At 44.9% G+C, this 14,060-nt stretch overlaps 1 protein-coding gene across 10 annotated transcripts in view; it reads left to right on the top strand.

Moving 5' to 3' along the window:
- LOC147635574 (zinc protease PQQL-like) overlaps window positions 1-14,060 on the top strand; it is a 64,776-nt gene that overhangs the window by 17,511 nt on the left and 33,205 nt on the right. For 9 of the 10 annotated variants that reach the window (XR_015266673.1, XR_015266672.1, XR_015266674.1 and 6 more), the window contains exons 3-8: window positions 7,678-7,924; window positions 7,998-8,123; window positions 8,217-8,354; window positions 9,216-9,359; window positions 9,471-9,728; window positions 9,903-10,040. Coding sequence is in view for 3 of the 10 variants with exons in the window: in XM_086802924.1 (XP_086659050.1) it covers window positions 7,678-7,924; window positions 7,998-8,123; window positions 8,217-8,354; window positions 9,216-9,359; window positions 9,471-9,728; window positions 9,903-10,040 (1,051 nt within the window). In the remaining 7 variants the exon portion in view is untranslated. Of the gene's footprint in view, window positions 1-7,677; window positions 7,925-7,997; window positions 8,124-8,216; window positions 8,355-8,552; window positions 8,711-9,215; window positions 9,360-9,470; window positions 9,729-9,902; window positions 10,041-14,060 lie in introns of those variants that run through there. The other variant, XM_086802927.1, reaches the window with a different exon arrangement.

Here is a 14,060-nt window from a genome sequence, read left to right as displayed (position 1 = left end):
ACACATCTAGTTACCTGTTCCCTCATGAAACATCTGGCAACATAGAGATGCCCATAGCTGTAGGTCCCACTGTTCCTTTCTAGCAAGAGAAAACAATCTGCTCCATGAGCACACAGCCATGTGAGCTTGCTTCACTCCCATGCCAAGAAACATAACCACATGACCTGTACTTGCAGCCAAAAACCCAAGCACATAGCTGAATTTGCGACCAAACAAAAACAGCCCATGAACTGTCCCAAAACAGTCCCGAATCAAAGCATAGAAAGGCTGAAAGTTCCATCAGTTGAACGCCATCGACATGACGTCTATGTTCATGGAAAACCAGCCCTTGTTCACCTTTATGTCCAGAGAAACCAGCCTCTGTCTACTTTTCTGCAAAAGCACGGCGTCCTCCAAAAAGCACACGCCTGCAACCACCTATCCGAACAGGTCGACACCAGCAACCACCCGTACCAAATCGTGTGTAGCTGTCTCCTGTATCAGCTGTCGTACAGCAGCCGCCTGTACCAGCTGTACCTGTCCGTACACATATGCATGCAGTCGTACACCTGCCTGCGCCGCCTAAAAGTGCAACTGCAGCCACCTGACCTGCCTGCGCCGCCTGTACCTGTCGCAGCCTGATCTGCGCAGCCTGTACCTACAGCAGCCGTACACTGTACCTGCTGTCCGTACAGTGCTGTACGGCCTGTTCCAGGACCAGTGGCCAGAAAACCTGCAGCAGCCGACTTGCTCTTCTCCACGCAGCCCATATGCACGCCTACTCCCAAAAAGCTAGAGAGAGGGAGAAGAAAGTCGTGTGGCTCCAAAAGTGGTGTAACCTCTAAATATTGCTTAGTGGCCTCTTAAGGTTTTGAAACCTTTAAAACATTAATTTTATGGCCACCAAAGGTTATAAAACCTTTTTAATTAATGTCTCTTTGCCCCCCTTTCACACATGGGGTTATCCACACATGGGCTTCCATCTTCACTCCCACCTGATGCCATTCACACTGTCCACCATGTCCCCGTGCACATCTGCATCTTGTCCAGAGAAAAACACAGGGTCGTAACATACCCCCCTCTTGAAAAATGGCAAGCGTCCTCGATTGCACTCAATGGCACAGTGAAGCATCTCATGAGCAAAGACACCCCATATGGCAAAAACAATGGCCTTCCAATGCATCTGGATGATAGAACAATCATCCTGCACAATAAGCCACACTGTCCTCTTGCTTGTTCCTTCAGAACCTACAGCAAAAGTCTAAAACCAAATGGAAACACGTTAACTGTGTTAGCCAAAAACAAAACCATGCATCATTCTACATATGACACACATATGCATGACACACATATGCATTCGCAAACAATATGCTCCTCAAAATGCTCTACCTACTCCAAAGTAACAGTCTAAGGGCTGCTCGCAAGCCTTACACCCATGGGCATCCCGCAGGACCCACGACTGAAGGTAAAACATGAGCATATGCAAGCACTCAATGCATCCAAACACTACATTTACCAAGTACTTTCCCACATATGTTCCCATGGCCATCCCGCAGGAGTCACACCCATGAACATAATAAAGCACTTGATGTATCATACCAACATACATGCAGCACATGACACAATGCAGAGTATTTCCCAATGTATTCTCAATGGTACCAGGATCCAATGGCACCAGAATACAAAAATACCTCTACCTCAGAAAGTGTATGCATACATGCACAAATAGAGTTCGATCCATATTTCCATGAACCAAACCAGCTCTAGGACTGCTCGCAAGACTTATGTCCTCCATAGAGTTATCCATAGTTGCAGTTTGAGTTCCAGGTGCGCGCGACTGTGAACCATACCCAACTTTACCATCATCTGTGTCTAGAACACAATATCATAGAAGTCCCATAAGCAGATGTACTGTCAGCCTCAGTACCTTCGGGTGAATACAAAGATGTCACCAAGCGACTCCTAGATGACAAATGAGCCTGTCTGTAACAAGGGAGCGGAGGTGCTACCCCCCTCTTGAGCATCAGGTAATGCTCTAGACCCATGCTCTGCTGAACCTGAATGAGCCACAATAAGAGTCGGCTCTAACTCAAAGGCATCAAGATAAAGCTGCAAATCCTGAGGTGAATCTGCTAAGTCACCCTCCTCCATCCACTTCGCATCCATCAGTGAACCTCCTCCATCCACTTCGTATCCATCAGTGAACAGCTCTTGAACTTCACAGGATAGCGACGGGAAACCTTACCCTGTACCTTTCTTTCCTTATGTGCGAGTATATGCTCAGGAATAAGAACCTCGTCAAGTTCCTCCACTTCCATCTGAGCCTCATCTGATACATCCTTAGGCACCCAAAACCTGCTTGCACTCCACCCAAGTGGTAAGCACAAGTCCCCGATGAAGCATAGTAGATCACCACTGCTAAACATAGAAGGAAACTGTCTTCCGAACCCATGAAGCCTCTATGAAGATACCACTGGTGACAAACTGTCGAAAGCCATAGCCTTCAACGCATCTCCTGCACCATAACACTTCAACTGCTTCTTGTTCCTGGCCGACTACTTCTTGTCCTTGGTGTCTTTTCTCCTGAGCTTCATCTTTAGCTCTTGCTCTTCACCTCATATAGGCAAAGACACAAAATCCTGCACTGTGTCCTGCACTTCCTTTTCACTTTCCTCATGTCGAAGCTTTTGATGTGACTCTCATGAGACAACCGCGAGCTCGCCCCCTTAGGAAAGTTGGCGATTGTCCCGACCAAAGCAACCACGGACTCGCCTCCTTGAGAAAGTCGACGATGTGTCCCAGCGACGGAACCTTGTAAACCGGCCTTCAGATAGCAAAGGGCGGTGAAACAAACACTCGCACATAAAACACTTCAACACCATTGAGGACCTAGAAAAGGAAAACAAACAGGGGGAGCTAGAGTGCTCCTGCAAATAGTACACGGACACCGATTGGCCCCAAATCGCAGTGGCGCCCCTTGCGGTATTTCTTTAATTGAATATAAGAGCTTTGATTACAATATAAGGCTGGTAATTCAGCCGTCCCAGTAGAACTCCTGAAGCCTGCAAAGAACCTGCATCTGGCTTCTTGTCCACACGGCATCCACAAACAAGTCCAGCCATTGTTCATATCGAAAGACTCTTCTCACATTGAGTCTGCATACAGAAGCTTTCTCCCATGATCAAGGCTGCCACAACCATCCATAGCCTCTCACACTATGAACAGCATCACACCCTGACACATCCAGTGCTTCTGCATCACAACACAAACTCCCAAACTGTCTCTCAAAAGAGTACTCGCATCACAGCACAGCATACCATACAGTTGACACACCTGTACAAACCCTCTCTACCTTCCAAGGGTACTATCCATCTCTGTCATGGATTCCCTGTTCCTTGTCCTATCAGTAGCAAGGCTGTACCAAACATGTGTACCTTCTGCCTGCATGTGACCTATCTCCTGGAGAAACCCAAAAACATGTTTCCTCACCAACAACGGCACACATCTAGTTACCTGTTCCCTCATGAAACATCTGGCAACATAGAGATGCCCATAGCTGTAGGTCCCACTGTTCCTTTCTAGCAAGAGAAAACAATCTGCTCCATGAGCACACAGCCATGTGAGCTTGCTTCACTCCCATGCCAAGAAACATAACCACATGACCTGTACTTGCAGCCAAAAACCCAAGCACATAGCTGAATTTGCGACCAAACAAAAACAGCCCATGAACTGTCCCAAAACAGTCCCGAATCAAAGCATAGAAAGGCTGAAAGTTCCATCAGTTGAACGCCATCGACATGATGTCTATGTTCATGGAAAACCAGCCCTTGTTCACCTTTATGTCCAGAGAAACCAGCCTCTGTCTACTTTTCTGCAAAAGCACGGCGTCCTCCAAAAAGCACACGCCTGCAACCACCTATCCGAACAGGTCGACACCAGCAACCACCCGTACCAAATCGTGTGTAGCTGTCTCCTGTATCAGCTGTCGTACAGCAGCCGCCTGTACCAGCTGTACCTGTCCGTACACATATGCATGCAGTCGTACACCTGCCTGCGCCGCCTAAAAGTGCAACTGCAGCCACCTGACCTGCCTGCGCCGCCTGTACCTGTCGCAGCCTGATCTGCGCAGCCTGTACCTACAGCAGCCGTACACTGTACCTGCTGTCCGTACAGTGCTGTACGGCCTGTTCCAGGACCAGTGGCCAGAAAACCTGCAGCAGCCGACTTGCTCTTCTCCACGCAGCCCATATGCACGCCTACTCCCAAAAAGCTAGAGAGAGGGAGAAGAAAGTCGTGTGGCTCCAAAAGTGGTGTAACCTCTAAATATTGCTTAGTGGCCTCTTAAGGTTTTGAAACCTTTAAAACATTAATTTTATGGCCACCAAAGGTTATAAAACCTTTTTAATTAATGTCTCTTTGCCCCCCTTTCACACATGGGGTTATCCACACATGGGCTTCCATCTTCACTCCCACCTGATGCCATTCACACTGTCCACCATGTCCCCGTGCACATCTGCATCTTGTCCAGAGAAAAACACAGGGTCGTAACAGGTAGGATTGGACTTGAGTTCTCAATGACTCAGTGATGATTGAGTGATCAATGAATGAATATGGCTAAGGCCTAGACTCCTATTTATAGTGTCTAATGTTGGTGAGTTGGCTACCAATTCTAGATCTCTTGGGCTGTTCGGGACTTGGAGATTGGGTAGAAGGCGGCCATCATCGTTGCACAACCACCTTGCATATTAACTGCAGCCTCTTCTTCATCTTTTTTCCCACCCACCCTCCCTTCACAAGACCAAAGTAACCACCCTGATGGCAGACTTGCTTGAGATGGCTGAGAAGCATGTGAAGATCCCTACTCTCCCCACGTTCCCCGTGGATTGACAGTTGGATGGGACCAACTACGGCGTATGGAAGGTAATGATGGAGTCTGTCTTATGACTTGGCTGATTTCATTATTGTCGGTGTTCCACGGCCGGAGTTGGAGGACGAGGAGTTGTTTCCCTCTCCTCGGAAAGAACGGGAGGCTCAAGCACAGTTGTGGGATCGTGTCAATGCCCGTGTGCATTCTTTCATCTTCCTAAATTGCACACCACAGGTGATCTACTGAAACCGGCCTTCAGAAATCTGACGGGCGATGAAACAAACACTCGCACACAAAAACACTTCATCACCCACGGGCACCTGGAAAAGGAAACAAACAGGGGGAGCTAGAGTGCTCCTGCAAATAGTACAAGAACACTGATTGGCCCCAAAACGCAGTGGCGCCCCTTGCGGTATTTCTTTACTTGAACAAAATTTGAGTACATATTACAACTTGTAGAATCCTCTACCAATAGGATGCCTTATAGCTTTCACCCAGGACTGCCAAATAAGAACTCTCGCTATTACAGAAAAGCATTCCATAGGGAAGGCACACCTGTACAATATCTCCCTGCTTCCTCCATTGCTACCATGGAACCCTCAAACCCTTTTCCCAGAAAGCATTAGGACTGTACCAAACCATATGTCCTTCCTATAGTCACAGCTTGCATGTAACCTCGAGAAAACTAGAACCTGTTCACATGAATCCAAAGACATGCTTTCCACATGAAACCAAAGACCTGTATCTGATAAACCATAGACCTGTATCCATAGGCCTGTTTCCTCGATACTAAAGTCCTGTTTCCTCTCGGGAAAACCGATGTCCTGTTTCCATGACAGATATACCATTAAACCACGGTTGCCAAAACCTAGAGAGAGAAAGATAGAGGACGTGTCAAGCAATCCCTGAATACACATAGGTCCAAGATGAAGAGCAACACACATCTCTTCCAAGAACATCATCCTGTGCATATGTAGCTCGATCCTTTGCATCCTATTCTCGTAAACAAAACCTGCTTGCAAAGAGAGAGAGAGAGAGAGAGAGAGAGAGAGAGAGAGAGAGAGAGAGAGAGAGAGACCCCTTGGCTGTTAGCCCCTCGGTGCCTCCTTCAGCTCACCTTCTTCAAGAGAGATAGAGAGAGACCCGCGCTGGCTACTTCCACACATGCAGCCCTGCCCGCCTGGCTATAGCGAGTCTCCCGCCTGACTCCCGCTACTGGCTGCAGCCTTGGTTGCAGCCCATAGGCGCAGCCGCTTGGTCTTCCACACGTGAGGCCTCCCACCAGAAGCCTGCCTGGCTGCCTGACTAGCAGCAGCCCATAGGCGCAGTCACCTGGTCGCTTGCCTGTAGTCCATGCGCAGCAGCCCTATGGCCATGTGCGCTGCAGCTGCCTGTAGCCCATGCGCACAGCAGCCCACCTTGCGCCCACAGCCATACACAGCCCGATGCAGCCCGCCTGGCGCTGTAGCCCTTGTGCGTAGCAGCCGCCGACTCCACTCGGCGACCCCTACTCAATGATGACCACCACCCGGCGATCTGCCCAAGGGATGCGCCCCCTGCTCCATGCGCCACCCTCCACCTTTATAAAGAGGCGGTCGCTTTTCAAAAACGCCAAAAGCAATATAGCAAAAACGCATGCCTTCAAAAATAATATTTTAAGCCTTCAAAGGTTATTAAACCTTATAAACTTTAAAAATCCTTTTTGTCCCCTTTCACACTTGGGCTGGCCACACTTATGAATTTCCTTTTCATATCCAACTGATGCCTGTTCACACTGACCATCCCATGCCCACCTGCTTGTTGTCCAGAGGGAAAAACATAGGGTCGTAACATACCCCCTCTTGAAAAATAGCAAGCGTCCTCGATTGCACTCAATAACACAGTAAGGCATCCAATGAAGAAAGATTTCCCATATGACCAAAGCAATGCAACAATCATCCTGAACAATAAGGCCAAACCTTCACATCGAAGTGACAAACAACTCTTGCTTGTTCCTTCAGAACCTGCAGAGTAAAAGTCTAAAACCAAGTGGAAACACGTAACCTATGTTAGCCAAAAACAAAACCATGCATCATTCTACATATGACAAACATATGCATGACACATATATGCATTCGCAAACAATATGCTCTTGAAGATGCTCTACCCACTCCAAAATAACAGTCTCAGGGTTGCTCGTAAGCCTTACACCCATGGGCATCCCTGCAGCACCCACGAGTGAAGGTACAACATGAGCATATGAAAGCACTCAATGCATCTAAACTATACATCCACTAAGTACTTCCCACATATGTCCCTCTTGATGCTTTACCCGCTCTGCACATGGCCATCCCGCAGGAGCCACACTCAGGGATGCTGGAGGTTCTCTTGCGTTTGCTCATCTTCATGTTGGAGTCTTGCTACGTTGTGCTCTCAGCAGTTTGTCTCATATCCGCCGCGTATTCCAACAGATCAATACAATCAATGAATACAAAACAAACAGATATGCCGATGTAGGATATCCAAGTCGATGTCAATGTTGAGGCACAAGATCTTTGATGCCAAGCACACCACGGGTGATGCCGTCGAGGAAGCACCAAGGGGGGTTTTGAACTGAGGACCTCTTGGTCCTAGGCAAACACCTTCACCACTTGAGCTATCACCTCATTGGCTAGTCACCATTTTTATAATCAATCATGTGCTAGCTGCCATCTTGAATGGTTTCCTTTTCGTGCAATTTTCTCTCTTGTTATTTGTCAGGCTTTTGATCATCTAGCTTTCATGTAAAGCATGCTCTATGTAAGCATTTTTAGTGCCCTTTTTTTTTGTTGGGGGGTGTGTGTGTGTGGCAGGTCAGTATTGGAAGATGACGAGGAGCGTGGTGTGGCACATATTGTAGAGCACCTTGCATTTAGCGCTACAAAAAGATACACCAATCATGACATTATTAAATTCTTGGAGAGCATTGGGGCTGAGTTTGGTGCATGCCAGAATGCTTCCACCTCACCAGATGAGACTATTTATGAGCTACTTGTTCCAATTGACAAGCCGGAACTTTTGTCTCAGGCTATCTCTGTACTTGCAGAGTTCAGCACTGAGGTATTCTAATTTTCCTTGCAGCTTGAAAGTCCTCCCTTTTCTGGACTAAAGTTTATGGAGTCTATGACTGCAGATTCGTGTTTCAGAGGAAGACTTGGAGAAAGAGAGAGGAGCTGTGCTTGAGGAGTACAGAGGTGGGCGGAATGCATTGGGAAGGATGCAAGATGCCCATTGGACTCTTATGATGAAAGGATCGAGAGTATGTAGTCTCACAGGACATTCTCCTCTTAAACATGTTGCGTTCACTTTCGAAGGATAATCATGAGACATTTCATTTCATTTCATTTTGCAGTATGCTGAGCGACAACCAATTGGACTAGAGAAAGTCATCAGAACGGTGCCTGCAAAGTGTGTGAAAGATTTCTACCATCGATGGTATAGACCTGAGCATATGGCTGTCGTTGCTGTGGGGGATTTTGCAGATACCCAGGTAAAATATTTTATTTTTTGAAGGTTGGTGCTCTGTGTGAATAATTGTTAACATAAAAATTAATTCTCTACAAAGAATAGACTATACTAAAGGAGGCAAACTCAAAACTTTGAAGAGAGAGGGAACGGTTGCCAGGAGATGTTTCCTGATGTCATGAGTCACTGGGATGGGGCTTAATGTGATTGAGGTGACTGGCAGGGAGCTCTAGGCTGACAAGTCAGCATGATCGGAATGCTGATGTGATTGATGTGACTTGTGAGGAGGTTCTAGGCTGACAAATGAGTTCCAATGCTGCTGATGTTTCAAGGTCTGGCACTATTGCAAATGAAGGGTCGGGATTGAGATTCCCCCAACAGGTGACATAGTGGTTAAGGACGTCAAAGTATGCTATTATCATATGTGAGTTGTACTAGTACTGAACATCCTGATCGGGGATAAGTATGTTAAGTACGCTAACTTTATGCGCAATAAATATACTAAGAAGATAAGAAGTTTATTTGGGTAATTTAGAAAGTTAAGGGAGGCAAGAGAGAGAAAGCTCTTACATAGCACATCAAAAAGCCAGAACAAGATATTTTTTCAAATGCTTCCTTTTTTCAGTACGGGTACTAAACGGCACACTAAATACCATAGGTGCCACATGTAAAGTACCATACATACCGGACTGATCAAGGGGTTAAGTACAAGTACTTAATGCAATTATGACAGTTGACCTTGACGTTTAGCAGATCATAAGCTGCCTAATCTACTGTTTGAATGCAAACACCTTCTGCTCTTATGTGTTGCATTACTTTTTTGAATGTGAAGTTATTGGATTTGAATGTGAAATTATTGGATCCAAGGATTGGTGTTTGCTTTCAGAGTGTGGTAGACCTCATACATACGCATTTTGAGAACAAGTATGCTGATTTGAATGGCGAAATCCCAGCAAGCATTCCTCTATATCCTGTTCCAGCTCATGATGAACCTCGGTTCTCTTGTTTCGGGGAAGCTGAAGCAGGAGGGGTGAGTAAAATGTTTGATGTATGCCTCCTGTTTTTCCAGGTTGGTTTTGCATGCTTTTTGCTATAGCTAAACTGGCATGGTGTGTCATGGTCTAAGACTTGGTTGTTTCAGTCTGCAGTTGTGGTGAGCTGCAAACTTCCTGCCACAAGCTTCAAAAGAGTTGAAGACTACAGATTCTCTTTGGTTGAAGGAATGTTCCACAATGCTTTGAATCAAAGGTTTTTCAAGATTTCAAGACAAAGAGATCCTCCTTTCTTTTCCTGCTCTTCGGCAGGAGATAACCTAGTGCATCCAGTCAAAGCTTACCTCCTTTCAGCAAGCTGCAAGGAGAAAGGGACTCTCCAAGCTCTTGAGTCCATTCTAACAGAGGTCAGGTTTCAATACCTGACCTGCAATGCGTCATCTTATTGTTTCTAGCTTTGCTTTGGAGGTGAATCATACGTTGGTTCTTCTCTTAAAGAAGAAGAAGATGATTGCTTTGTGGTCCATGTGCTACTTTCTTCATCTAGTACTAACTCACTTTGCCTTTGTCATTTGCATCAGATTGCCAGAGTACGGCAACATGGGTTTTCAGATCGCGAAATTGCTGTGGTCCGTGCTTTCTTGATGGCAGATATTGAGTCGGCTTACCTTGAGAAAGATCAAATGCAATCAACGAGTTTGCGGGATGAGTATTTGCAAGTATTTCCCTTAGCTTTCTTACACACAGCTTTTCAAACATATAATCCTTCACAGCTTGTCTAACAAAGGTACAGTGAAAAACCTGAAAGACACAGGTTGCTCGTCTGAAGGATTTTTCAAGGGCTTACATGCTTCCAAGACTTTGCAATGCATTTATAGAGTCAAGAATCAGGATGGTTATTGGATTGACAGTAGGCAGCAATTAGAAAGGGAAGTTTATGGCTACTTCAGTGACCTTTTTGCAGCCCCCAATGAACCTACTCAGCGAATTATTGACGTGCACAGCACGAGTAGCTTCACAATGTAAATAGAATTGTGTCCCAACAACAAGCATCTGATTTGGAGGTTGAATTCACCATGGAAGAACTACAACATGCACTGCACAATTTGGGCAAACGGAAATCCATAGGTTGGGATGGCCTACGGTAGAATTTTTTTTTAGCATTCTGGAATATGCTAAAATTTGAGCTGTTTTTTATGATTAATTGTTGTTAACACTCGGTGGTACTCCCTCTTTCCTGGAAAGAGAGATTGGTTCGCTTATTTTCCAAAAAACATCTTTGTGAAAGCTTGTTGGATTGGAGACTAATAACTCATATGCCTATGGTTTACAAATTGGTTGCAAAAATGCTGGTACATCTTATATGTGAGGGTGTACACCGTGCACAATATGATTTTGTGCCCGGAAGGCAAATAATGGATAACATTGCCAATGCTTACATTGGCATTGAATATATGAAATACACTCAGCAGGATGTACTCATAATGCAGATAGACATAAAAAAGCATTTGATACAGTACAATGGCAGTTTATTGCCAATGTCATGGAAAATACGGGGTTTGGGCCTAAGATGAGAAATATTATTTACCGACTCTATGAAGGAGGCATTGCTCGATGTATATTACACAAGGGTCTTTCAGATATTTGGTCTCTAGGCAAATCAGTGCGACAAGGTTGCCCCCTCAGTGCATTGCTCTATGCAATAGCCACTCATCCCATGCTCTTATTAACGGACAAATTACTTGCATAGAACAAGCTACATGGCATACAGATTTCGGATGTAAACCACTTTGTTAGCCAAGCTTATGTGGATGAGTCATTTTTCTTTCCAAGGAATACTCAAGATGATCTTAAAATAATTATGGATGCTCTGGATCTGTATGGTCTTGCGGCAGCAGGCTTGAATTAATTTTGCTAAGTCCAAGCTTCTACCACTTAAGCATTGTGATTGGCACTCTATTCTTTGGCCGGGGCAGATAATCTCACAAGAACAAATGGTCAGACATCTTGGATATGCTCTAGGCTGGAATGTCTCTCTAAAGCGAGAATGACAGTGGGTGTTGGACAAGCTGAATTTCAAACTTCAATATTGGAAATTATCTACCTGGCCGTTGCATGTTAGATTGAGAATAGTGCAATCCATTTTAATGGCTTATATTTAGTTTCACTTGCCTCTTGTTCCCTCGTCTTCGGCAGATTTGGATAATTTCACGTCTGCAGCATTAGCATGTTTGTGGCATACTAAGGTTGATAGAAAACCGATCAGGCTACTCAAAAAGCATTTGGTCTGTACAATGTACTCCAAGAAAGCATGGTGGTCTCAATATACAGAATTTACACTTTCATGTTATTGCGAGGAAAGCTTCTCTTCTTTTGAGTTTCTTGGAGCGAAAATAGCCCTAGACTTAATGTTATCAAGTCTTGTTGCAGCAATGAAAACTCAAACCTTTGGGCATTGAATGATTACTCATGCTGAGGTTATATTTGGATGCTTATAGGTGCCCTACATGAAATCGATTCAAGATTGCCAGACACTGATGGCTCAAATGGAATGGTATGGTCGACCGCTTAATCAAGGCAACTTCCTTCGTAGAGAGAGCATTCATTGGAGTCGTGCATTTCAGCAGCCTCTTGCTCTTTTATAGCCGAGAAAGGCTTCTTTCCTCTCTACCAAAGCAGTCAGATATGTTGAGGATGTGGTGAATGATAGGGTCTATGTATTTTCTTTTCCACAAGCTCTGACACTTTACAATCTAGGTTTATATCACAGACTGATATGGTGAACCATAGCTTCTTTATTGCATGATTTTCAGCCTGTACCTCCTCTAGAATTGAGTCATAGCCTGAAAGATTGCATATTGGTGGGTCAAAATGCAGGTTGCCGTGCGGTGCCCTTTCACAATCTGACTGCAGCCAGTGCATACAAATTGCTTCTACCTCCACCTTGGATACAAGCCCATGGAAATTCACTATGGCACATTAATAAGTCTTCTCACTGGTGGAGAGTGTCTCTCTCGAAGATCTGGAAGAGTAAATTACCCCTCAAACAAGAAGTATTCTTCTGGAGATGCCTCATTGGTGCTTTATCGGTTCACAGTTTTCTGGCCAAAAGACATTGCTCTTGCATCTTGTAGAAGGTGTTCACATCCACATGAGACAGTCTGTCATCTTCTATGGTCTTGCCTCTATTCCCATGCTCTTTTGTTAGAAATACACCAAAATACCATGTGACATTGGCAAGATGGGCATCCGGTCATTAGGTCTATAGTCAACTTGGTGTGAATACTCTAGGTGTGAACAACCTCTTAGTTAGTCAAAAGATAGGGTTTGATGCCTATAAAAGGGTATTGTACTTGGTGGTTCATATCATCTCATTCCATAGTCACAAGAAACGTTTCGAGGTTTTTGGGGTTTTGTTTCGTAAGGTTTCGTCCCTCGGTTAAGAAACCGCGAGGTTTCAAAAAATCAATATTTTCATTAATTCTTAAATATTAAAAAAAACTTATAGAAGCTACCCAAAACTGAAAAACACATGAAACATAAACTTTAAAACATAAGATACATATTACAATTTATATTTCATCATTCATAAAGTCAGGACTCAGGAATCACGAGTCATCAATGATCATTCATAAACCAAGTTACCAACTCAAAACTATCACATAAATCCATGTCAAGACTCAACAGCCATCTCAAAAAGTAGAATAGATAGTAGAATCTGGATACATGACATGAATCCACGAGCAAAAAAGTAGATCAAAAAAGTAAACATGAAGTGTCTCATGTGACAATGTCACATGAAAGTCCACATGATAGCCTCTAGGAGCCTAGAAGCTAGTCCTCTCTAGACTCTCCTTCCTCCGAACCACCAATGTCAGAGATATGAGGACTACTAGGAGAATCGGAGGTCTCTAGCTTCCCCTGTCTGAAGCATCTAAAGGTAGCATCTCTCGCACGAGAAGTAAACCACTGCCACGACCCCGCCTAGCACGGCCACCTCTGCAAGTAACTGCAGTACCTCTAGACTGACGGGCACTACTATTGCCTCGTTCTCTGTATGTCTGAAGGTGAGCACTTGAGGATGTACCCACATGATCATCTCGTTATCAAAATCACATGGCTCTGTAGTAGCAAGAATGGCACGTGCTTGGGTACATGTCACATGTCTAAAGCGTGCCTCATCCTCCCGAAGGAAATCATATGCCATATCCTCATCTTTGCGCTTCTGAATGAATGTGAGATCAATCTTCTCACCGCGCTCAAGGCCTTGCTCTAGCTTTGCAAGAACCTCACTGTCAACCTCCTTCACTTTCCATTGGAGAATTCCTCCTCCCTAGATGCTCCCATCATTGCCTTTGAGCTTCTCAAGCAAGCGAAGGTTTGCATTGACATACACCAACTTATCTAGTTGGCTAGTGCTAAGCCTGTGACAAATCAACCACACAAGAAGAGGGTTGGAAGTTGGAACTTGGCCCATAATTCTAATTTCTATCTTTTAAGATTCGTAGTACATACTTTAAAATTTAAAATTTAAAGTATTGATTCTCAAGACTCTAATACAATGCACATATACCTGTTTCTCTTCTTGGTGTGAATATCTGCGCATATGCTCCATATGCGCTCGGTTGCACCACTCGTGCACTCTTGGAAGAGTACACAAAGAACCAAGGTCTGCAAACTCGGTGTTAAGCGTCCATTTATTTCCCACCAAGAGACAATAAGCCGTCTCTGCTCCTGCC

This window comes from Cibotium barometz, chromosome 9 (assembly GCF_041138505.1).
Source record: "Cibotium barometz isolate CiBa-2024 chromosome 9, ASM4113850v1, whole genome shotgun sequence".
Classification (NCBI taxonomy): Eukaryota; Viridiplantae; Streptophyta; class Polypodiopsida; order Cyatheales; family Cibotiaceae; genus Cibotium; species Cibotium barometz.
The sequence above is the reverse complement of the archived record's forward strand: the minus strand, read 5'-3'. Positions and strand labels throughout refer to the sequence as shown.